This window comes from Nyctereutes procyonoides, unplaced genomic scaffold, assembly GCF_905146905.1.
Source record: "Nyctereutes procyonoides isolate TBG_1078 unplaced genomic scaffold, NYPRO_anot_genome, whole genome shotgun sequence".
Taxonomy (NCBI): Eukaryota; Metazoa; Chordata; class Mammalia; order Carnivora; family Canidae; genus Nyctereutes; species Nyctereutes procyonoides.
Window position 1 is genome coordinate 16685977 of NW_026575130.1, and position 26132 is coordinate 16712108.

General features: G+C 40.2%; 1 protein-coding gene across 1 annotated transcript in view; it reads right to left on the minus strand.

The window, feature by feature from the left end:
- The window catches only part of DAPP1 (dual adaptor of phosphotyrosine and 3-phosphoinositides 1), a 45633-nt gene extending 21372 nt beyond the window's left edge, over positions 1 to 24261 (minus strand). The window contains exons 1-3 of the mRNA XM_055342356.1: positions 24054 to 24261; positions 4891 to 5013; positions 880 to 1013 (exon numbers count right to left, since the gene is read on the minus strand). Coding sequence (XP_055198331.1) covers positions 880 to 1013; positions 4891 to 5013; positions 24054 to 24154 — 358 coding nt within the window. The 5' untranslated portion in view covers positions 24155 to 24261. The remainder of the gene's footprint in view (positions 1 to 879; positions 1014 to 4890; positions 5014 to 24053) is intronic.
- Between the last annotated feature and the right edge of the window lie 1871 nt (positions 24262 to 26132).

The window sequence follows — 26132 nt, forward strand, 5'->3', positions numbered from 1 at the left end:
GTTTACCAAGAAAATGAGTGTGTACAAATTCACAGTAAAACAGTTGTGCTGCTAAGTCTTGAGTTCCTCTTCTACCTCAAGTTCTGGAAGTGCCCAATTTTTGATTAATTGAGAGTTATCTTCATTTAGGTCGCATAAAATTGTGATTCTGTATCACAAATATTGGGGTGATCTTTTGCTTACTTTATTGAACTGGTACAGAAAAACAAATTAGATAATTTAAATACCAGGGTAGTGTTTTTTTTTTTTATTTGAATATTCTAGTTTGACATTAACCACTCAAACAGGGAAATTCAAAATTTCCTGTCCATATTTAAGTCCAGTGTAAAAACTTACAAAAACCAGGACAAGAGAAAGAAAATTTTATGGTGAAATAAAGGTCTTGCTCGAGAGCACGGCTGACTTCTAATCAATATTTTCAAAATTCTGGAATCGTTGTGGAAACTTAAGTAAAAAAATGCCCAAAATTATCTTTTATGGCCCCCCAATATGCAAACTGCCCATACCTAAAATTATGAGGTATCAGAAAGTTGTTCTAGCCTTTCTTCTTTCCTTTTTTATTGCATTATTGTTATAAATAGACTATTTTTTAAAAACTGTGTATTTTTAATCAATCTGTTAAATAACACATTCTAAGAAAACTATCTACTTGGTACAGATCACATTATTTTCTCCTTAAGATAATATATATATGATGTAATTTATTTATTAATGTAACATATGGCATGGTAATTAGAAAAAAGTTTCTAAACATATCTAATTGGGTAGCATATGCACATACTCAACAGAAGTGACAGCTACTTAATGAAATCTTCCCTATCCCTCCTCCATCCTGAAACAATGTCTCATAGGTCAAATATCTATCTGTTCATTGCTTACCTGTCTCACTTCCAATCAAAGGCTGATTTGCAAAATGCTTGACAAAATCCTTCAAAGATGAGAATTCATTAAAGCCAAATTTAAATGAATATCCAGTATACTCAACATGAAAGTGTTTGACAGAGTCTTTGGCTCTGAAAGGGAAAAAGAAATGCTTAAGGTTATTCAACAAATGCATATCTTTTTTTGAAGGGAAATATAACCTTAGATATTAGCGTCACTATTAAACCTTTCTAAAAATGAGAATTACGACACAATTATTGAAACCACTGGCATCTTTAAAGCACTAGTGTTTTTGGCAAAGCTCTTCTCAATTTTTCACTGCAATGGAAAACAAGAGATGATTCTCCCTGTATGTTCTCTGACTTACCGAGAGGGTCCTTGAACAGTAACTCCTTTCAGGGGCATGTGTTTAAGACCGGCAGAGAATAGGGATGATAGAAAAGACAGGTAGCACCCTCCCCAAGTTGTCCTTTTTGTGGTGCTTACTTGTTTGAGAGTCAGTCTGAATTCTGCTTCTGTCACTTAATTAGTTGTGTGAGCCCAGCCCTTTTCTTGCCATGCTGGTTCAATGGCCTATTGAATAAAATATCTAATCTACAATGTCATTTTCCATCTCATTTTGGAATGAGGCAGAGCCTTAAATAAATTATAAATTATATAGATATATATAATTATATATAAACATATATAAATATATAAATTATATATATTATTTATCTACAGATGCAAATAAATATATACTATTTGACTCCCACTCTTCCTCTCCTCTCTACGAATGGCCTGCTCCAACTTTAGCACACATCTGAAATCAGAATCACCTAGAGGGCTTGTTAAAACCCAGATTTCTAGTTCCTACCTCCTAAATTCCTGATTCAGAACTTCCAAGGTATGGGGTCTGGCAATTTGCTCTCCTAACCTATTCTCAGGGAATGCTGCTGGTCTAGCTGTTCTCACTCTGAGAACAGCTGCTCTCATCCAAGTGGACCCATAATTCTCCTAGAAGTTTCTCCTGTTGTCCCTTAGCATTCTTAGTTCCCTTCACCTGCAACATCATCCTCTTTGTTTCTGATCAAGTGTCAGTTCAAATATTACCTACTCTACCAGTTACTGCATGATACTTCCATCTTGAGTTATTTGCTTTGCTCTCCTCAACCATCCAAACACTTACCTTCTTTCTTTCCCATTGGTTACTGCACTCTGCCTTGTAGTGAGCAACCTGTGTAGTGTCCCACTGCTGCTGAGGCCATACATCCTCAGGGCAAAGTCTGAATCCTCTACAACACTTACCGAAGTGGTTGGCATACAATGGATGCTCTCAAATATTTATTATTAAGGGAGTCAACAAATGAATGAGTAAAATAAGCCATATATAGATATAGATATATATCACCTAATCGTAAGAAGCTTCTGATCTAATTGTTCAAATGAGACATATATAGGTGAAAAGTTAATATTCTTTGATCCAATAATTCCACAGGTTTGTTTGCGATTTTGGGGAGATCTATGCATTTAAAGGATGTGCAGCCTAACCACTTGATGAAATTTTGACCTTTGCTATTGATTAAAGAAAGCACCATTCCTGCTTCTACCCAAGCAGAATTTCATGTCTGAGTACTAATTTTCCCAAAAATGTTATTTAGAAAAAGTTTAAGCAAAACAGAGTAACATGAAAAAATGTTAATGAATGTGTGTGTGTTTTCTCTATGACCCTCTTATTTACCCCATCACACTCTTATCGATTTCTGCCACTAGCCTTAAAGTAGGCGTATCGACTTGCACTGCTCCCAGGAGTGGAAGGGGTGGCAGGCAGCAATCTAACATGTCCTCAATTCTCAGTCCCTGGACTACATACACCTTTTCCCATTTATTCTATAAAATGCTAGTGTAGATGCTACTAAGAAGGGATTTTGCAGATAATTAAAGCCCCAAATTAGCTGATCTTACAATAAGGGAGATTATCTGGGGGTGGGCCCAACCTAATCACATAAGAGTCTTGGTAAAAGCAAATTTTTCTTTCTGGCTAGTCACAGGAGATATCAGAGAGACTTCAGAGAGACATGCTCTAGTTGGCCTAGAAGGAAGCAAACAATCCATGCGGTGAACTGCCTGTGGGAGCCACTTGTCAGGGAACTGTGGGTGGATTCCAGAAGCTGACCCTGGTCCCTGGTCCATAGCTAGATGGAAAATGGGGAGCTCAGCCCCTAGCAGCAAGGAAGTGAATGAGAAAGAATGAAGAAAAAAAGAAGAGAATGAAGGAAGAGGACATAGAGAATAAACCAGATGAACCACAACCTCAGCCAGCACCTTAGTTTTGGCCTGGTAGGAGCCCCAGCAGAGAAACAGGAGAACCCACTTGGACTTCTAATGCACAGAAACTGTGAGATAATCAATGTAGTTGTTTATTTTTTTAAAAGATTTTATTTATTTATTCATGAGAGACACACACAGAGAGAGGCAGAGACACAGACAGAGGAAGTAGCAGGGTCCTCACAGGGAGCCCGATGTGGGACTCGATCCCAGTACCCTGGGATCACACCCTGAGCTGAAGGCAGACGCTCAACCGCTGAGCTACTGAGGTGTCCCTCAATGTAGTTGTTTAAAGCCATTAAATTTGGGGTAGTTTGTTATGTGGCAGAGAAAACATGGAAGTCCGGAAACCCAAAAAGAGGATTTAAAAAGTGTTAATTCTTGTGTTTGAGCTCATAATAGCCTGCCATCAATTATTTAGGGAAATACTTTTTTTTTTTAGATTTTATTTATTTATATGAGAGAAAGAACATGCAAGAGAGCAAAAGCAGTTGGGAGAGGCAGAGGGAGAAGCAGATTCCCTGCTGAGCAGAGCCCAGGGACCCCACGATCATGACCTGAGCCAAAGGCAGATGCTAAACTGACTGAGCCACCCAGGTGCTCCCAGGGAAATACTTTTGAAGCCAGTTTTTCCCTCTATCAGAGGGAGAGGAGCCTTAAAAAACAAAACAAAACAGAACAAAAATGTTTCTAAACTGGATGAAAAAGAGGATTCAGAGAGAAAGGAGTATAGATGTTGCTACTGAGTTAGTGACAAGGAGGCCCAGTCTACACAGAGGAGAAAAGAGTAGAGAAAACTTCCTTATGCCAGATCAGCATGAGAGATGCAACACGAAGGGATTCTTTTCAGAGGTATACAGAGGTGCCATCAGAACAGTAGCAAAACAATAATGGTTTGAGGTTAACAAGTGGGTGCCTGGGCAATTTCATGGAGTCCTCACATCCCTAGTTTAAGCAGACAGCAACTCCCCATGAACCCAGAAAGACTTGCTACGTGTCCGTAGAGGCCAAGGTGACAGATGCTGACTGAAAACCAGTGACTCCCCCTGATTATCCCAGGGCAAGGGCAGCTTCCCTGATGAGGAGCGCAGCCAGGAAGAAGCAGGGAGGAGAGAGACTCCAGAAGGACTGGATCATCACAGGCTTGAGCTGGGTAGCCACTGGGTTAATTTCATTAATATTTAGAGGAAGTGGAGCTTTGAGAAAGGTCGGTCCACTTATAGAAAAAAAAACTTAAAATTTGCCTTACTGCCTGCTTGAGTTTGTGCTTATGGAAGCTGTACAGACATGAATCATTCTGATTTTTCAGGGGAAGCAGGGATATTCAAAGGGCACTGCGCCAGGTTTCAGGGATTTGGATTCTGGTGCTGTTTCTATTGCTGATTTATTGGGTGCAAAGACACTTTACCACTTTGGGTTTCAGATTCTCCACCAGTCAAGCAAGACATTAAACAATTCATAAAGTGTCCTTCAGCTCTCACATTTTCTTCCCTGTGAAGGGAAGGAGGGAGAATGTTTCTTACAGCCCACCATTCAGAGCTTGGAATGCTTAGACCTGGAGATCTAACAGGAATCAAGAGAATTTTTTCTGGCAATGTAAGAATTTTGTTATCTGGTAATTTGAGTGTGATGATCAAGTCAATGTCCGTGTTAGGAAGAGATGGGACAATGTTGAATTCCTAGAGTTCTTAAGTCTCCTACCTCACAGAGAGAGAGTACAACCCGGTCCGTTCATTGCTGTCCCTCAGAAGGTAGCTTCCATCACATCCGTTTGAGAGGAGAAGAGCCTCGGCTGCATGACGTGTGAGGTTGCCGTGATACCACCTAGGAAGGAGAGAACCACACTTTCACTCAGGACAAACCACAGGTTGACTCTTCCTTCATTGGATTTTCCTCTCAAAGATTACCTCAGCAATATTCTCCACCATGGGTAGTCCAGAGACCAAACTCTCAGCCCAAACATCAGGACAAGGAATGCTTTGGGCTGGGCTGAGTGGACTGTAGAGAGAATTGGCTAACAGCAGTGTTAGGGGTTGAATTGTGTCCAGGAGATTCATATGTTGAAGTCTTAAGTATGTGACTTCAGCATGTGACTTTATTTGGAGATGAGGTCTTATCTTTAGCAAGTTATAATGAGGTCATTTAGGGTGGGTGTCTTCTTATAAAAAGGGCATATTTGGAGACAGCCTTGCAAATGGAGAATGCCCTGTGAACCTGTGAAGATGGCCGTCTTACAAGTCAGGACGAAAGGGCTGGAACAGATCCCTCCCTACAAGTCCTGGAAGGGACCAACAGAAGTGACAACTGCATTTCTAGCTTCCATCCTCCAGAACTCTGGGACAATCAATTTCTGCTGTTTAAACCACCCATTTTGTGGCACTTTGTCATGGCAGCTCTAGCAAACAAACATACAATGTTACTGTGTAAACACATTTTTTTCAAAGTCCAAGTCAAAAATAACCATAAGGATAAGGTTTGGCCAATTTTTTCTTTTTTTGATTTCTCTCTCACATTCTCTTTTGCACGTGCTGTACTGCATTTTGAGTGTTGGAAAACCACTGAGCAACTGTACTGGAGTCCATTGTCTTGACTGAAATGAAGTTGAACACAAGGAATTTTAACCTGGAGTTGGTTTGCCTGAATTCTATCCAGGTGATAGATACCTCTACCAGCTGTACAACCTTGGGCAAGTTATGTAACCAGTCTGAGCCTCTGTTTTCTCCCTTCTAAAACAGGATTCATACTAGCCATATTTCATGGGCCAGTTGTACGTACTGCTCACATTAACATGCATGAAATGGCCAAAACAGGCCTAGCAAATGGCTGAACAGAGTACACAATTGTTACACGAAGCCACTGAGACCACAAGGCCATAACTTGTGATATCCTCTGTGGTGTGCTTTTCTTGTTGCATGAATATAATTGTTTTATTACTTTGAATTTATTTTGGATAACAGGAAGCTAGATACTTGGGACAGTTGCTGCTACAAGGGACCCCCGGCTCAGGGCAGTGGAAGGGAAGGGGACACAGGCAACTACACAAGGGATGTCAACTATGTCAGTGATTAAAAAGCTATTGAAGAGGTATGTACAAGAACTTCAAGAAAGAACCCCAGTTCTTGGGGGTTCACCTGAGGGTGAGGGCTCCTGGTGTCATGAACCACCCTGGCATCTACTGTGACATCCCTCTGGCATGAAAGTTTAGCCTGGTAATAAAAAGTACACATAAGACCATCTGTGGAAGGAAATTTCTACATAGGTCTCCAAGCTATCTGTTTTCTAAATCTGCATTTCCCAATACATGCTTCTTTAGCATATTTCCTCTGTGGGGCACAGATGCCTCCATCCTGTATGAGAAATATATTTGCTAGCTGGAAGCAACGGCAAGGAGAAATATTTTGTAAGAACACCCACTAAGCTGTTTAAGCACAAAGCAGCCCGGTTCATTGACCTGATTCACAGATGAGTTCAAATCTTCTTATTACAAAATGCTTTCAAAGGATAATTGGAACCTTGAACTAGTACAATGTTGCCAGTCATGCCTCAATTAAAAAAAAAAAAAAAAGAATGACTGGTATAAAAAACTTCAGGTTTGGGTACAGCAAAAATTCTAATTCTTTTTGATAGGTGAAATCTTTAAAGGTCACAAGCCCTTAAATACATTATACCAACAATTAATTTTTGGATGAATATTTTGGCATGAGGGTCCGTTTGAGCAATAGAACACTTATTTGAAATAATAAAACTTGATTAACAAAATTCTAAAACATAAAGGATTTGGATAGTCCTTTGGATTCTTTTCAAGAGAGATTTGAAGTCTGTATGAGATCCGAAGTCTGTGTTTAAAACATTTACAGATTGCCTGGATCCCTGGGTGGCTCAGTGTTTTGGTGCCTGCCTTCAGCCGAGGGCATGATCCCAGAGACCCAGGATCGAGTCCCACGTCGGGCTCCTGCATGGAGCCGGCTTCTCCCTCTGCCTGTGTCTCTGCCTCTCTCTCTCTCTCTCTGTCTCTCATGAATAAATAAATAAAATCTTTAAAAAATTTACATAATTCTTCTGATAATTACAGCTTGATGACATTTTTTAACTAAGAACTTTATTATGGTAATTTTCTAAATAATAACTATATATGACCAACACATAAGAAATACTTGAGTATAAAGCAAGGAGAATCAGAATGTGCTCTAATGTGTAACATCTCAGCACACGTTAATTTCTGGGTGGCAGCTTGACTGAGTCACTATCGCTATCCCCTGGGGGTTTTATGGAGTCCTGGGCTTGGGATAACCTAACACAGAGACTGTCATGCAGCCTCCTAACTTCATGATGTGTATGGGGCAGTGGGATCTTCATTCCCCAAAGAGCTCTTCCACATATATCTGAACTTCCTCTTCTAGTTAACTATTCCTTTCCTAGAAATTTTGATGAGCATATCTTCCAGAGAAGTGACTATAGGTCCAAGAACATTACATATCCTTTATAGGAATATGTCCCACTTTTGGTAAGATTCAATCAAGACCTCATTCACACAAAGAGCTAAAGGTTGAAAATAAAGTCGATATTTTCCCATAATCAACCTTCTCTACATTTTATCATTCAAATTTTTATTTATTAAGCTTCAAATCTGTGCAGAATATTGCACAAGACTTTATAGAAAGCAGGTCAAAGGGAACAAAAATGTAAAAGCCTCAGTCTAGAGTCTATTCATTAACTATTTTTTAAAAAATATTTTATTTATTTATTCATGAGGCACACACACACAACACACACACAGAGGCAGAAACAGACAGAAGGAGAAGCAGGCTCCCTGTAGGGACCCTGATGCGGAACTCAATCCCAGGACCTCAGAATCACAACCTGAGCTGAAGGCAGATGCTCAACCACTGAGCCGCTCAGGTGCCCCTGGGTTCTATTAATTTAGTCGAGAGGATAAGACAAGTACTTTGCAAACTCTGTCCAAGAGAATGGTTCCGGGGAGAAAGATCAAGACCATTGTTGGAATGAACCAATACCTGAGTGGGCCTTAAAGGACATGTAAGTTGTTTTTTTTAAAGTGTGCATTATTTTTTCTGATTAGAAATCATGTATAGTAAAAATTAAAATATGTACACATACAGAAGAGAAAGTGAAAGTCTCTCACAAAAGAGGAAATATGTATTTCAAATAAATCTCAATACTAATCAGAGAAATGCAAATTAAGATAACAATGTGATTATTTTCTTTATTTGCCAGATTGGCTAAAACTGAAGAATTAGAGAGGATTAGGTATTGAAGAATACAGGGCCATGGCTATTACCATCTACTGTTGGTAAAAGGGTGTAAGTCAGAGGGGAATCTAGCACATGTGAACAGAACATGGATGGACGTGTGACCAGCAAGTCCTGTTCTAGTGTCTGCCTCCAGAACCACTCACACATAAGCAGATGGAAATAGGAACAGAGGTGTTTCTTGGTGAGAGTAAAAATTTGAAACCAGCCTAAATATCTACCAACAATGAAATGATAAAGTTGAACTCAAAGGATAAGATTATGTAATAAGTTAACTGAAAGTGAAAAGGTGTTGAGAGCATTTCATTGCCAAGTGATGAGGGCAAGGGGTCAGGTGCTACTGGCACTTTGGGACGGGGGCAGAATGCTTAACTCCTAACAAAGAACAGTGCAGTCCTGAACAAGTGAAAACTGTCCTGCTCAGAAGCCAAGCACACCCCCACTAAGAATCACTGAAGATGTTTGTGGTACATGCACACATCAAGGTTGATGGACCCAAAATATGTCAGTAAGTTAGAGGAACTAGTGGCAGGTGCAGTATGATACCACTTATTTAAAAAAAAAAATCTTTTCCCTCCACCCAAAAAATAAAATACATATATATTTACATATAAAGGCATGTAAACACATAAAATAAAAGTCTGAATAAAAAGGGAGCCTGGGTGGCTCAGTTAGTTAAACATCTTCCTTCGGCTCAGGTCATGATACTAGAGTGCTGGAATCAACCCCCTCATCGGAATCGCGTTCTACCTCTGCCTCCCCGCACCGCCGCTCATACTGTCTTTCTCTCAAATAAATAAAATCTTAAAAAAAAAAATGTCTGAAAAAAATGCACACCAAACTCAAATCCTGGAAGGAACCAAGATTAAAGATGCTGTTAATTTCTTCTTTAATCTAACCTCCAGAGATAGCCCTGTTAATAGTTGATTTTATTCTTTGATTTATTCAACTATTGTGTGTTGAACACTGGAACTGACCTAGCACTTTGGGGATTGGGAGAGGGAAGGAGAGGGAGAGGGAGAGAGGGAGAGAGAGAGAGAGAGAGAGAGAGAGAGAGAGAGAGAGAGAAAGAGAGGAGAGAGGGAAACTTTTTCTCCATTTAAGCCTGGTATGATTGGGAATGACAACTGTTCAGAGAGCTATTCCATGGGAAAGGAATTAAGAGGAGTGCAGACCTAGAAACAAGAGAATGGTAGGTGTGTCTAGTATCAGAGCACCACTTGGTGGTGTGAGTAACTGGGGGTGAGTGCCAGCAGGGCACAAAGGCAGTCAGGGGTGGTGAGATGAAGCTGGGTGGTTGGCCAAGTTACATAGGGCCCTGGATATTGACAGATCCTTGGTTGATGGCTCCACAGATTTTTATGGCTTAATAAGCACATCTGACATTACTTAACATTACTTAAAGTTCTAACTGCATGAAACTGGGTCCCACCTAAGCTCCTATCACTGAAACTGTGTTAAAAAAAATTATTTTTTGATTACTCTGGTTTTTAAGGGGATGGGTCAGATTTTGAGGAGCTTGAAGTTTGTAAAATTTGGAATTCTCTTTAAGAAAATTAATATAAAATTACGAAAAATAAGAAATCATTTGGAATGAGAAATCACAAAAACTTACAGATTTAAAAAGCTGAGAAATATTACAAACATCACAAAACCAAGAAAAATAACTTATTTTCATTAACTGTCTCGCATACCATTATACTTTTTTCCTCTACATTTTTGGTTGTATTATCTTTGATTATTTCTTCATATGACAATTTTATAATATCTTTTTCTAGAGAGAGAATAGAACAATAATTTGGTCTTTTATCTAGACTATTTTAGAAATTATTGACAGCATAGAAAAATTATTTTCAGGTTTATTGGTAATGAAGTTTTTTAAATTGTTGGCAGATTCTGGGACCTCTATCAAATTTCTCTCCAATATGAGCTCTAAGATTCCAGGATATTTTACATGTTCATGCATAGGAACTAAACTTAAATACTTTTTGAGTGGATGACATTTATTAACTATATGGCTGTGGTCTGTACTAAGGAGGGGCCCTGAAGCTGAAGCCTCATTGGTTTTACAATAAACTTCTTTCTGGTGACCATAAAAATTGTATATACTTCTAATCTTTAAAAAAAATCAAACAACAAATGTTTAGTTTAAGGGCGCCTGAGTAGTTCAATCAGTTAAGTGCCTGCCTCTTGTTTTTGGCTCAGGTCATAATCTCAGGGTCATGAGATTGACCCCCACATTGGACTCTGTGCTCAGCGGGAAGCCTGCTTAAGCTTCTCTCTCTCCCTCTACATCTTCCCCTGATAGTGCATGTACACTCATTCTAGCTCTCTCTCTCAAATAAATAAATAGATCTTTTAAAAAAATGTTTATCTTAGTAAATAAAATCCATGTATAATCCCCACTGCAACCACAAATTTGGTTTATGAGTCTTTTTAAAAATTCTTTTGTACAGTATGTGATTAAACCTCAACCCTAACGAGACTCTTACCCAGTCTTTGGTACATATTGTCAATGACAGGAACTTACTACTTTATAGGCAAGCTCTTTTCATACTGCCATGATTGATGGCCAGAAAACTCTTCCTACACTGAATTGCTGTTTCCTGCTGTGTAGCTTTCCACAGATGGTCCCAGAGCTACTTATTGGAGTTCTTTTTTTTTTTAAGATTTTATTTATTTATTCATGAGAGACACGGAGTGAAAGGCAGAGACATAGGCAAAGGGAGAAGCAGGCTCCCCGTAGAGAGCCCAATGTGGGATCATGACATGAGCCAAAGGCAGATGCTCAACCACTGAGCCACCCAGGCATCCCTACTTCTTGGAGTTTCATACAGGATACTTAAACAAACAGTTAAATCATTTAGATTGTACATTTTCTCTTTCCTTCACCTTCAACTTCTCTTTTTATGACAGGCTTTCAGTTCCTTTATCACCCAGAGATCTTAGCTTCTTTGAATACCTTCCAAATTTTAAAAATGTATCTTAAAGGTAAGATCTGATGTGTAAAACTAAGCCTCAAAGGATCTCCCTTATTCTAGGGAGGTACACAGTAGAAGTAGTATTCTGCTAGGTACACAGTAGAAGGCAACCCAAGATTGCATTCATTTCTTGACAATTGCATCATGCTGCTGATTCATGCCGCACCAACAGTTGATTAAAACTCATTTTCCTCTGCTGTTCGGTTACGTCTTCCCCAACTGCATTAGGAGGCTGATGTTTTCAGAAGTAAGTGCAGTAAGAAACCTTTTTACAACTAGCAAACACCAACTGAAAAGAAATGCTAATAAGCAGCTAACTTGGATCATAAACGTTTATGTAGTGTATGTAACGTGGAGCGTCAGTGAGAATTCTGTGGAAAAGAGACCATGCCTTTGTCTCTGGTCATTTCCTTAGCTCCCCTGTCTGCTCCAACTTCCAACTTGTTAGGTATGTGACATCCAAGTAGCAACTTTACTGTTCTCAGCAGTCAAGGTGACTAATAACAACACTATGGTAAGAAAACCCTTATGTTTCCATATGTTGAAAACATATGGAAAGTCTGTCTTCTTTTACAAACTTTTATAATGATTCTTTAACTTTTGCAGGAGAGAACAAGATACAAGATTTGTTAAATATAAAACATTATAAATAGCAAGTCTTGTATCGTATGCTAGATATGATATGCTAGACATTGTGCTAGGCATGGGAATAGTTTGGAATAAGGTTCAATCTTTCCTGAAACAAAAAATTAAAAAAAAAATTCTTTTGGTCTCATTTTTTCTGAAGAAGTAAAAAAGAGCAAGAAACTATTTATAACATACATTCAAGTAATGTTATATTCTTTTTTTCCCCCAAGGCCCACACATTGCTATAAATATGTTTCAAGGCTAATGGAGGTAACAGAGCAGAGACTCCTCAAGCTTCTAAAGAATATTTGCACTGGGTTTATGAGATTACCCAAACCAGCAGTTGACCTTGAAGGAAACAGTGGTGTTACCCCTTCCATGATATAGTAACAAAGTAGGAAACACACACCCACTAAAGAATTTTCATAGCAGCCTCTCAGTTAGGTACAGGAAGCCAGCTCAACCACAGAGAAAGGCAGATCAGCTAGATCCAGCAGCTGGTCCTCAAGCCAGCCCCTTCTCCCATTCCAGTGCAGTGCCCCTTTGTACTAGCGCCTTCAGGGAAATTGCCCCAGCATATTGGTGCCTTCATAGTTTTTATTCCATTGTGTTTTATTGTCTTAAGTCACTGATACAAAATTAATATTTCATTTCTCTCTCTCTCTCTCTCTCTCTCTCACACACACACACATATTGTAGGCACACACAAAAAACAGAAAGTATTATAGGAAACAACACTGTATTTCCATAGGATATTTACTATATATCATTTTCATTTCTCTTCCATTTATTTTTGACAAACATGATTGTGACCCACTACATTGACTTTATGGACACTAAAACATTGTGCCTCATGTTTGAAAAACAACACAAAGCCTTGCTACTCAGTGCCCTGCCATCTTGTTAGATACGTACATTCTCAGGCCCCCCTACACTTGTTGAACTATAATCTGTATTTATCAAGAGTCTTATATGATCTATAATGAAGTTTGGAGTTTGAGAAACAGAGGTCTAGGACTCTTGATCCTAAAAACTTTAATTTGTTTCAGTAACTTCAATGGTTTGAGTTCACGGTGTTTCTCACCTAAAGAGGAGTACACAGAGAGCACAGAAAGTACTAGGTGATCTTAAAGGTCTAATGGGTAGGAAAAGAGGAGGATTTGCACACAGAAATTTCCCAAATAGCTGCACTCCTAGTGATATGGACAGTAAATGATATAAGAGGGGGAGCTCACAGGGGACTGGCATATCAGGGAAGGCTTCATGGAGGAGGAAGACCATGAATTGACACTTTTTAAGAATAAATATAGGTTTAAATAATGAGAGAAAAAGGGTATTGCAACAGGAGAAATGGCCTAAGCAAAGGCACTGTGGTTGACACATGCATGGCATTTATAGGAAACAGAATGTCTAGTTGGAACAGAGGCTTTATATTGAGCAGTAATGCCAAATAACATTGGAAGAACAGGCGGGCATAGGAAATGGTCTTTCATGTTAAAACTTGAGCCACTCAATCATTTGGATTATATATTTCTTGGCGAGAAAATTTCTTAGTAACCCACATCTACAGATTATTTACATATTTATTGATTTATTCTTCCCCTTCCGGGCAAAGAGAAGTGACACAAAATCTACATTCAGTCCCATCAAAGTTATAAATAAAATATATATTTCAATCTAAAGCAAGAACAGAGACTCCCGATTGTGTGACTGTAGCTAAAAGTCCTTGGAGTTGAGCAGTCAATAAAAACACTCTTTAGAGAATGTTCTTTTTCCTTCTTTTTCAAAATTATTCTCACTTTTGAATGATACAGACACACTCTTTGTACCCTCTAGCCCAAAGGCAGCAAATGTATAATGTCTGATGTCCCTCCTCTCTTTAAAGGCCATGGATGATATAACTAATTTATCTGTTTTCTTTCTGGCTAAGGTTATACTTGGCCTCAGAATCCTTCTCAACACACAGTTGACAGAACATAAGATAAAACTATTGAGCAATCCTACTCCAAGCAATCTTAACTTGGGTTAACCCGGCCTTAGCACTTGAATTGTTCTACAGGATTGCTTGGCTGCTGATTTCCTTCACGTTCATTTGGTCATGTGATTGGTTCTAAACACCATGACTTTGTGAGAAATAAAGTTCTTGGCCCTTTACGCCATCAGAAATTGTGGGTTTAGGATAAGAAAAAACCTTGTCAGCTCAACTATCAGCACTGCAATGCATATTATACTAAGGTCGTGCCAATATCTAGGATAAGACAGTGTTGTCCATATAAATACGTTATATCCCATATTCACAAATGTGAGCTTATTTTTCCATTGATCATAGCAACAGACCCTGTCCAAGTGGAGAGAACCAAACAGGCCTTGCAAAGTTTTTAGATATTAATGAAGCTTAAGAGAGGCCTAAGTGTTATGCAGAGGTTAGGCTGAAGATAAGCTCACCAAAGTCCTTCTAATAAGGCAGTTTCTGTCATACAACCTGCTTGTCTGTGGCTTTTCATATTGCCATTCTGAATGCCCACATTTACATGTGCTAATAGCAGAGCTAAATGCTGAGGCCAGCTGCCCCGGGCATTAGGAGACATACCTGAGTGATGATAGAAGCAGGGCTCTGGCTAGCTGGTCAAATGAGGAACTGAAGGTAGGTCCGAAACTTTGGGTTTTTTGTTTTTGTTTTTGGTGTGTGGGGTTTTTTTTTTGTTGTTGTTGTTTTGGGCTTTTTTTGTTTTGTTTTGTTTTGTTTTGTTTTGTAGGTGTCAAAACTCTCTAAAGCAAAACAGGACTGAAGGGAAAGAGAGAATTTTCCCAGGAGTCGGAGATCAGGGCAAACCTGTTCTTGAAGGAGTCCAAGGAATGAGGAAAGCAGTTCTGAGGATGGAAACAGAGTCAGAGGCAGAAACAAAGACTCAGATAGTCAGAGAGTGGCACAGAGATTCAGAGCCAGAGAATGGCACAGTGGCTCCCACATACAGCAGAAGCACACAGGGCAGTGGCTTGGGAAACACAAAACAGAGGGACACAGAGTATTCAGGGGACAGAGGCAGAGAAACCAAAGAGAGAGAAGGACACAGACCCATAGAGATCCGCAGAGCCTCACTCATAGATGGGTCGCCACACCAGGGAACTCAAGGACTTGCAGGGACCAGGGGGGCAGGATGGAGCCCAGTGTGGGAGGATGGGTGGCAGTTTGTATCTCATTCCAGCCCAGGTCCTTCCGGCCATCCCCAGGTCAGCCAGCACAGTGCGGGAATGGTCACAAGACTAAAAGAGCATTACTGGTCCCCCAGGGATTGGGGATTAGCAACAGTTTGATTTGGACTGGGAGCCAAACCTCAGAGACTGGTAAAAATATTTCATGGATAAGAACTTGCAGAGGCCTGGAATGTCTGGGTAGAGACCCACGCCAGAAATTTTCTCAGGAGCGCTCATCAGCAAGTGGAATCAAATTTGACTCTGTGCTCATTCTCATTATTCTTGTAATCTGTTCTGCATAAAATACTGCTTCCAGGTCATTGTCTTTGGACTGGAGTTACTACTGGCAAGCTGCTATTGCAGGTGGCTACAGAAGACAGAGAGGGCCACTTTTAGCAAGCTACAGCTACCGGAGAGAGCCCCAAACTTTGTAGGATGAAAAAAATACAGACAGATCTTTGTTATTAGTTATCTCCTCTGTGTTGCATGGTTCAGATGATGCCTCTCACCATGTGTAAAAACTTTCAGGTACAAGTGGACAGAATGAGTCTGAGGGTAACAAATGCAAATGTATCATCAGGGTTGGTGTGGAAGAGGGCTAAAGTCAAGGACTTTAAATTCTGGTCTTGATTTTGACTCAACTTGGGGGAATTCAAATCTTCAGACATCTGCTCTTTGCCAAGTGGTGGGCTGGCGTGGAGCAGACAAGGATGAATCAGCTACAGTCCTGCTCCCTGGGAGTTCACCATGTAAAGGAGTTTACTGTGTTCAGCTTAGAGCAGGTGGACAAACCTCTCAGTGCTTTAGGATTGACATTTGTGAAGTGTAGAATCTAGAGAATCAAATCCAAGACATAGTATCTACTGGTGTTAAGTCAGAATTCTACAACTGCAGACAACGTTAGAAATAGGTAGTGGTAAAGAAAACAAAGAATGAATTCAAAGACACTTGTGACATTAAGGTTTTCAAAATACCTTTGACATTATTTTGAAAAACTATACAAATGCAGAACTCATTCTTACTTGAATGTCAATCACTCACCGTGCTTAGCTAAGTGGAATTACTGGCTTCTACCTCCTTTCCTCTCTTGCTGTTCCCAGGTCACCATTCTAGTTCCTTATTCACCAATCTGTAAAGTCCCTCATTAATTAGTTTTCTTGGCTCTGGACCCATTGCTACCTATCATGAGCTCAACTACCAGATTAATTTACCAGATTAATCTAAAAACAAAACATGACGACCACGTAATTCCACATTCCTAAAAGCATTCAGTAAGTCCAGATAGTCAAATGGAGTTTGACCAAAGTCCAAACTCTTAATCTATATAAAGCCTTCTGGAATTTGGACCAACCTAAATATCCAGACTTTAATAGATGGAAACAGGTTGATCCGGGGAAAAACCAGACCCAGAACTTGCTTTGACACAGACTAAAAATAGATGATGGAAAAATATCCTACCAGAAAGCAAGAGAAAAAAAAATATATGTGTTATGGCCACAATTTTATCTGTGTGTGTGTGAGGGGTGTATTTACAGAAAAATACTTTTAAAAGACTGAAGACAGGTTGAACAATATGTCATTCTGAATGGTTGTACATGACTGACTTTTTGGGAGCCTTTATATCCCAAATTTTCAATAATTAATACATATGATTATTATTTTAACTGTTTATTATGAGTAACTTCAGTAAGTCGAAAAATAGCATATATAATAGAAAAAATAATATGCATACTTAAATAATACCCATATTTTAAGTAGCATAATTTTCAAACTTTGGCCATATATTCTTTATATATTTTTGGATGAACAATTTAAAAGTTGATTTTAGATATAATGACACTTTAAGTAGTCTAGCGTGGGTTTCTAAAAAGTAACATTCTCTTTCCTAACCATATTTTTTTTCAAAACAAATAACATTGCTTTTATGCTTTTTAAAAGCTATAAACAATAAATAAATAAATAAATAAATAAATAAATAAATAAATAAATAAAATAAAAGCAATAAACATTTTTTAAAAGATTTTATTGGGGATCCCTGGGTGGCTCAGTGGTTTAGCGCCTGCCTTTGGCCCAGGGTGTGATCCTGGAGTCCCAGGATCAAGTCCCACGTTGGGCTCCCGGCATGGAGCCTGCTTCTCCCTCCTCCTGTGTCTCTGCCTCTCTCTCTCTCTCTCTCTATGTCTATCATGAATAAATAAATAAATTAATTAATTAAAAAAATAAAATATTTTATTTATTTATTTGAGAGGGAGAGAGAGTACAGGGAGTGGGAGAGAAGCAGAAGGGGAGGGTTTAGCAGACTCCTCGATGAGCACCCAATGTGGGGCTTGATCCCATGACCCTGAGATCATGATTGGGAGCCAAAATCAAGAGTTGGATGTTTAACCGATCAGGCCACTCAGATGCCCCTAAAGTTATAAATATTTTTAAACAAAAACGGATAATGGGGGAAGACTCTAGTGGGCAGGTGGCAGGGAGAACATATGACCATAGAGAATCTGGAGGTGAAACAAGCAACATGGTTAAGAGTCCACGAGGTAAAAAAAAAAAAAAAAAAAAAAGAGAGTCCACTAGGTGATCTGTACTGGTTTTAGACAGGTCCATAACAGGGAGTAGGAGCCAGAAACGTGTGGGCTCAGAATAGGAATTTATCCTCTAGGGGAGTTGGGAAGAAAAAGAAATTAATGCAGGCTTTAAAAAAAAAGGGCTATGGCTATGGCTGACAATAGAAACTAGAAGAGGAAAGGCAGGTGGATGTTCCACAAAGAATGAGGCTTCCCATGGGGACTCTGAGAGGTAGAGCCCAGAACCAACTGAATGAGAGCTCATTAGGTGCTGGGTCCCAGGGATGAGAGGCCCAGAATTGTGTGGATTTCTTTTACTTTTTGAATACTCCCGTGTTTTGCCACTTTTACCCCTTTACTCATGCCATTTTCTCATTAGCAAATGTCATCTTTTCTGACATCAACTGACAAATACCTATCAGGTCCAAAGCCATATTGTCCACAACCAGTGAGCTCCTTCCTTCTTGCCGTGTGCTGTGTGCTTTATCTAGACACAGTCATGACCCTCAGCCCCTCTCCCCTGCATTCTAAGTACATGGGTGTGTACAGTCTCTGTCCTCTGTGCTGTAAACCCTTTGAAGGGACAGCCATTTCTTCTTCTTAATTTCAATGTCCCCACACTACCTTGCATAATGTCATCATTCAACAGCTGGATCTATGAATGGATGTGAGTGTGAATGAATGAACAAAGTGACCCCACTCAGTCTGAAGAAGCTTTGTGGACAGATTTCCACATGTAGGTAGAAGGAAGTCACCACTACTCACAGAGGAACAGAAAACACAACTGAAGAGGAAATTAATTTGAGTCAAGGGGAGACTGAACTGTACACTAGTTACATATTCCCCTACAGCCATGAGAGAATTACCTTCCATTTTTAGAATCCAAGATTACAGAGTTGTGCACAGAAAAGGAACAAGCTCTATAGCTCTACTTGGTATCAGAGCTTTGTAAACAGATTCCTTTAAAACTTTGACTTTAGGGGAAGCTGGGTGGCTCAGTTGGTTGAGCCTCTGATCTTGACTTTGGCCTGGTTCGAGATCTCAGGGTTGTGAGATAGAACCCTACATCAGGCTCTGTGCTGGGCATGGAGCCTGCTGAGGATTCTCTTTCTCTCTCTCTCTCCCTCTGCCCATCCGCATCTGCTCACTCTCTCTACAAAGACAAAAACAAGGGCAAAACTTTGACTTTACTATACTTAGCCTATTCTGTTTGTCTAGCTCTGAAAAATGGAATCTACACAAAATTCAATAAAGTTTTGATTAATTAGGGTATTGGCCTAGCTTTGTGTGCATGAGAATGCATATGATGTGAAGAACTTGAAAGAAAAATGTCTTTTATTTTATTTTTTCTGTATGTTTTATCTTTTTATTTTTTAAGAATAGTATCTTTTAGTAATAATATTTGTAGTAGTAATCACAGAACTTGCTTTGTGTCTCTCAGTTCATAGTAGTACTAACAAATAGAGCTACTATCATAAGAAGAGACAAGTTTCATGAAAATTAGCAAATTGCTTTAGTGCACAGTCATGTGAGCCCTGGAACAAAACTTTAGGATTTAAAGGTTTTTGAGCATGTAAACTTGGACATGTGATAAAAGCTCTGTCCTTCACTTTTCTCATTTGTAAATGGAAATGATATTTGTGATAGTATCTATCACAGTGATGTGTGAATTTAATAAATCACACATGCAAAGAGCTTAAAATAGTGGCTGGCACATAGTGACATCCAATGATTACCAGTTGCCATTATTAGAACACAGAGCTTCTTCGATCAGTGGAAAGAGCATCCGCTTTGGGGTAAGCTCTCACACATGTCCCTCACCTGCACCTCTATGAGGTCTGTGACCTGGATGGTTCACCAAACTTATCTGAACTCACTCTCTGTCTCTATGAAATGGGCCTAATTATACCACATTGAAAGTGTTACTGGACATAACACTTAGTGACATAATGGACATTATGGCATGATGCTGGTACATAGTATGTGGTCAGTAAATAATGACTATCACAACAGATTCTCTGGAACTTGACTTTTCTACTAGTGAGTCTTCTTGTATGTAAAGTTGAAATGCCAGTACCTTCTGAAGACAAGAGCTAGTGTATGCAAAACTGTCTGCCTCATAATGAGGACTCATTTTGATTATCATCATCTGTTCCCTGAGTCAGCAAACCACCCACCACTCGAGGGCTAAATCCTGCCAGGGTACAAGTTTTTGTATAGATTAAGAGACAGGAATTATTTTATATTTTTAAATGGTTGGGGAAAACCATAGAAGAATATTTTATGACTCATGAAAATAATATGAAATTCAAATTTCACTATCCATAAATAACATTTTGTTTGAACACTGTCACGGTCATTTGTTTCTGTATTATCTATGGCTGTTTTTGCATGACAGTGGCAGATGTGAGTACTTGTGGCCAAAATCATAAAGCCTGCAAAGCCTGGAAAATTTGTTATCTGGTTTTTTACAAAAAAAAACTTGCTGACCCCTGATCTATTCTAACCTCCTCTTATATGTTCAGGGGTAGAAAAATTAGAGATTGATTGACTGATTGATTGATTTAATACATTGTCTTTGTAGGAAACATTGTTATAATCAAAGAATGTCTGGAACTTTAAATTATTGGCTAACTAGCAGTTTTATATCTAGTTAGTTATTTAGGTGACCTCTCTAGTAGTCACTACTTGTTTCATTTCCCCATTGCTTCATTTTGAAAGCAACAAACAGCTCGGCTGTTCTCAGCCCACCTCTTCCTTATCACTGACCATTCTGGCCACCCCTTATCCATTCCTTCCTCCCCACAGTCCACCTCCTTCCCTAATCCCATCCCTCCAAAGTGTAAATGAAGCTGAGCAACAATCACAGATGGTTTTATTTCCCCTTTGTTTTGGACACATTCATACATTTCTAATTAAAGAAAATAAATGTTTTTAGATTGACCCTCTATAGATGAGACTCAGCAATGCCTCAGAGTTCCATGATCTGGGTACTTTAGAAAAGAATAAACCAGTGTACTGAGTAAGCCAAGTGTGCCCTAGAAAGGCAAGTGATGGATTGATTTGCTGCAGTTCAGGGTTTAATTTTTGGAGTTTACATATTCCAGAGCCCGAATAAAAATAGGGACCAAGAACAAGGATATATGAACTCTAACCATCGCATTATCTGTTTATATCTATGAAAAATAAGAATATTGGGACGCCTGGGTGGCTCAGCAGTTGAGCATCTGCCTTTGGCTCAGGGTGTGATTCTGGAGTCTAGGAATCAAGTCCCACATTGGGTTCCCTACATGGAGCCTGCTTCTCCCTCTGCTTGTGTCTCTCATGAATAAATAAATAAAATCTTAAAAAAAAAAAGAGGAAAATACGAACATACAAATCTACCTAACAACTCAAGTAATATATTTAAAATAATTTAAAAATTAAGTCACTAAAACCAGCCACTGATTATTTATCAATTACATTAAGTCATATTGTTTTAATGGAGCCTTTTAAAAACTGAATTAATCCAAAGTTTTGGTACAGATCACACCTAACCAGTGACTTAAAGTCTCAAAGGAAGAGTCTCACTTATATTCAGAATTCTGCAAGGGGTAACAGTTCGTTTTCGGGTTTTCCGACATATTAACACCTGCTAAAGGTATATCAGAGATGTCCTGAAGGGACAAGAACTTGCTCAAGTCCATTATTAAATTTCCAGGAATTTTACAAGTGGGTTGTTGTACCTTTGGCAGCTTGAAATCGCCTGTGGTAGAAGTATAGGCAGACTCTAGAAATCATCCCTTGTCCAAGTGGTTTATCAGCATGCTATTGATCGTATTTAAATAAACCATACTACTAAATGTTCTTATTGGGGAAATGAAAATGTTCTAAAATTGATTTATGGTGATGTTTGAACCACTCTTTAAAGTCACTAAAAATTGTGGATTTGTATACTTGAAATGAGGGTGTGTTATCTGTAAAGTACACCTCAATAAAATTGTTAAGCAAACTGCTTCCAAACCAACAAACAAAATGTCAACATTTATTAATGCCTTTAAGATTCAGCTACATTCCCAATAAGTGAAAAATAAAATCATACTTTTCTCAGCACTTCTGATGGATTAATACTCTATGCAGTGACTCCCAACCTTGGTCTCTCTCTGGAGTCACTTGGGGAGTTTAAAAAGAAAACGCTCACTCCCAAGAACCTAATGTCATTTGTCTGGCACTTGGCCTGGACAGAAATTTTTTTTAAATATATTTATTTTTATTTATTTATGATAAGTCACAGAGAGAGAGAGAGAGGCAGAGACACAGGCAGAGGGAGAAGCAGGCTCCATGCACTGGGAGCCCGATGTGGGATTCGATCCCGGGTCTCCAGGATCGCGCCCTGGGCCAAAGGCAGGCACTAAACTGCTGCGCCACCCAGGGATCCCATGGACAGAAAATTTAAAAAACTTTTTGTGTGACACCAGTGTACAGCTAAGGTTGAAAACCTGAACCAGAGAGCAATTTTCCCAGATTAACTGCCGTTTGCCTTTTATGGAAACCATCATCAAATATTTAGTAAATTTCCAGGCCTTCTGAAATACAGAAGTCTTGGTATAAATGTACCTGGTTTGGGTGTTTCTGGGTTGTATTAAATGTCCATTCTTTGACAACAGAGGGAAGGCACAATTCTGTTTTCCTTGTGGGTTTTGCCCACAGTCACTTCCTGCTGCGGGCATATGGTAGAGAGAAGAGACATCATTTAGCTCATCTCTGTCATCCAAGGAGGTTACAGCGTCACTCAAGCATTGAATGTGGGCTCATAGAACCAGAATTGAGTACCTCCTTTGTCTCTCTTCTCTTTTGGAGCTTCCTGCTGATCATAGGCTGGGGATATTGATAATGAAGCATGTAACAAATTATACTTTAATAATTTCATAAGGCTGTAAGTGAGAGCTCAAGGGTCTAGCTTTAGTGCCTGGACTTTGTGACACCTGTTTGGATGCTCAGGGGTATTTTACCCTTTCACTTTGGAGATTCATCCTAGAAGAACAGTGGTATCTGAGTACTCCGAATTCCCAGTAAGGGGAGTTGACTCTGGAAAATTCTCACTGTTATATCTGATTTATCTAGTGAGGGTAGAGTTCAATTCTGAGACCTCCATTTTAAAATCTGAAGGCTGGACTTATGGAGAACTTTTACAATAATACCACACAAAAGATATAATCTCTCCTGACTTAATGCAGAGATTTTATCCCTGTTTCAGTTTTTCTCTGGCAAAGAACACAGGCTTTTGCAGGTTGAAATCCCAGTTTTGCCATTTGTTGATGTGTGATGTAGGAGAGTTCTTCAACCCCTTGGGTGCCATTTTCTTCCTTTGTAAGTTGGAGATAATAGGCTCTATGTCACTGGGTTGCTGTGGAGACAGTGCTATTTATGAAGAGGTGCTGGTCTTGCCTCTTGTGAAGCACAGGTGTCAAAATCAGCCTCATTAGGATATTTCTGGTGCTTTAGGGTAAAGGTCCAGTTTTTCCAGGAAACCCCCTACACCTCTCTTGTGTAATACTTGCTTCTTTTATTAAATACCCTGATGGGTTGTCTCATCTGGTCCCTTCTTAAAGACAGGACTAGGATGAAGCCACCTTACCTAAACTTATAACCTGTTTGAGGCCGGAATTTTATCCTCTTCCTGACTTGTTAGTATTTAAAAGGCTCAAAGTTGCACCTACAAGACACACATACATACAAGACAAATGCAGTGTCAGGAGAGAGAAACACAGATGAGACAGTGCAGACACTTCCTCATTCTTTCTCTTTTGAAAAAGTCCCTCTCCGATGCAATAGGCTAGGCTTTCTGTTTATCTTACTGGCAATGCAGCCCTCTTACTGTCAATAGCTTAGAGCTCCAAACTTCTGAACAGCACTTTTATTCATAAACCAGATCTGCACCAAGGAAACCAAGTAGCATCGACTCATACATCTCGATCCTGTTCCTAGTCTCAAAGAATGCCCAACATTTGATTTTTGTCCCATTTTTTTCTGCTTACATGTTTTCACACTTGGGAAAATACTATATGCCTTTAAAATGTGATTGGCCCCAAGCAGAAAGATGCCTAACAGACACAAAGGGGTGAAGTGGAAAGCCAAGAGGACTGAGACGGCAGGGTGCTGAAGATAGTCAACCGAAGTGAACATCTGGGAGGGAGTTGGGAGTCAATGGTCACCCAAGAAGTACTTTGAAAAGACTTGCTTCTTACCCCAATTCCTGAAGCAGCTCAGCATCTCCATCTGATCTGCTCCACAGATCTGAAGGATCCTGGGTGCTCATCTTCCCTTCGAGAGACTCTGCTCTGCCCATTCGCGCTCCTCACGTCCCCGAGCCCCTGCCAGTTGCTATGGGAAGAGGCAGAGAGAGAGAGAGAGATGGGCTCTACTGCTCCTGGCGCTCTCCTCCTCTGAGAGAGAAGCCTGCTGTGGCTGGGCTCCAACCAGCAAGGAAGTGAAACTTGGGTTACTCCTCCCACTGACACTCACCACCCTGGCCCTGAGGCACGGGCAGGAGTCTTCTGTCAGCCAGGAAGTATGCAAACGTAGGCAGCTACCTCTGAGGGCACCCACACTGCATCATGCAACATGCAGTTTCTGTCAAAGGAAAGTAAGATGAAGTCACCCCAGCTGGGCTCGGACTATCCATCCATTCAGACTCCTTTGGCAAGGCCGAACATAGTTTCTCCCAGGTGCTATTATCAGCCCTGGGAGAAGAGGGTGCAGGCACCCCCATCTTCCATCTCATGCGCCAACGCAAGGGGCTCCGAGGAAGCTTCTGTATCAGGGACATCTTTACGGCAGGTGTAGAAATCAGAGTCAAACCATTAGCCTCGATCCTCAAGTCTGGTTTTTAGTGCCTTCTCGATACTTCTGCCTTGATTACCCAAGCTTTTCAATATGCCCGTGCCATTCAGACTGGCAAGATTCAGAGACAACTGCTGTTTTCTCTGAGGAGGAAGGATGGGGTGAGATGGCAGGAAAAGTTGGAGGGACCAGCCTGGTGCGGGGAGCCTGGGAGCCCCCCCTCCTTCACTGGGCTTACTCACCGCTGGTATCGGTGCAGCAGAGCAGCCCGTCTGCCTGCAAGTGCTCCAGGGAAACTGCAGCAACGCTGGGTGTTTGGGAGTCGGACGAAGTGAGGTAGTAAATGAACAAAGAACATGTGTGGCTTCCCGCCTTCTCTCTCTATTTACATGCAGGAGAGAATGTGCTTCTGGATTCTTTCCCTTCTCTCTATCTCTCTTACCCTAACGCACTCAGGGGTCACCGGGGTGCTCTGTAACCCAAGACCAGCAGCATTGGCATGACTAGGGGCTTGTCACAATGCAGAGCTTCTGTCCCAACCCGTCCGGACCAGCATCTGCATTTAAACAAGATCCCCAAGGTGACTCCCGTGCCCGTTCAAGTTTGAGGAGACTGTGTTGCAGGATGCCAGGACAGAGGAGCTGTTCCTAAAGCAGAGGATCTGCATCTGGCACCATTCTGCCTTTCCTTAAGGTTCTTCCCTTGGGAAACGTACAAGGGAGGTGGGGGGTGGTTGGGGTGACTGGGTGACAGGCATTGAGGGGGGCACTTGACGGGATGAGCTCTGGGTGATATACTATATGTTGGCAAATTGAACTCCAAAAAAAAAAAAAAAGAAGAAGAAAGAAAAGAAAAGAAAAGAAAAGAAAAGAAAAAAAGAAAAGAAAAGAAAAGAAAAGAAAAAAAAAGAAAAAAGAAAGAAAAGAAAATCTTTGAAATAAAAAAAAAAGTTCTTCCCTTGTGTTCCTGTTTGTCAGTGATTTGGGAGACCCTGGCTTACTTTGTGTGGGAGAAATTCCTGATGTCTAAACACAGCCTGGGGGAGAGACTAAGCTCTGATAACACTCTTGTAACTGATTGTACGTGAACATTTACAATTCTCTTTGCTACAGCGTGTACGGAGAGGAGCACAGGGTCCTCTTGCAACAGACGCCAGCCCCGGCCTGGGAGGTGCTGAATGTACATTTGGTAGAGATTGGGGCATCTGGGCAGAGATTTCCTGTTCTCTTTCTAGAGCTTTTTGTTCAGTGTTTCAGTATCTATCTTGTTCCCATTTTAGCAGATTCTGGTTTTTCTTTTACTTAACCTCTCCTCTCTCTCTCTCTCTCTTTTTTTTTTCAGGAAAGAAGCAAAGCTTACTAATATCACCCTCTTCCCATTTCAGTCTTCCCACCTTCCTCCTGTTCTCATTTTGCTACTCCATTGGTGACCCTCTCCTCTAATGTCATTCTTTCTGTCACTTACCCCATTTCCCCCAGGCAGTC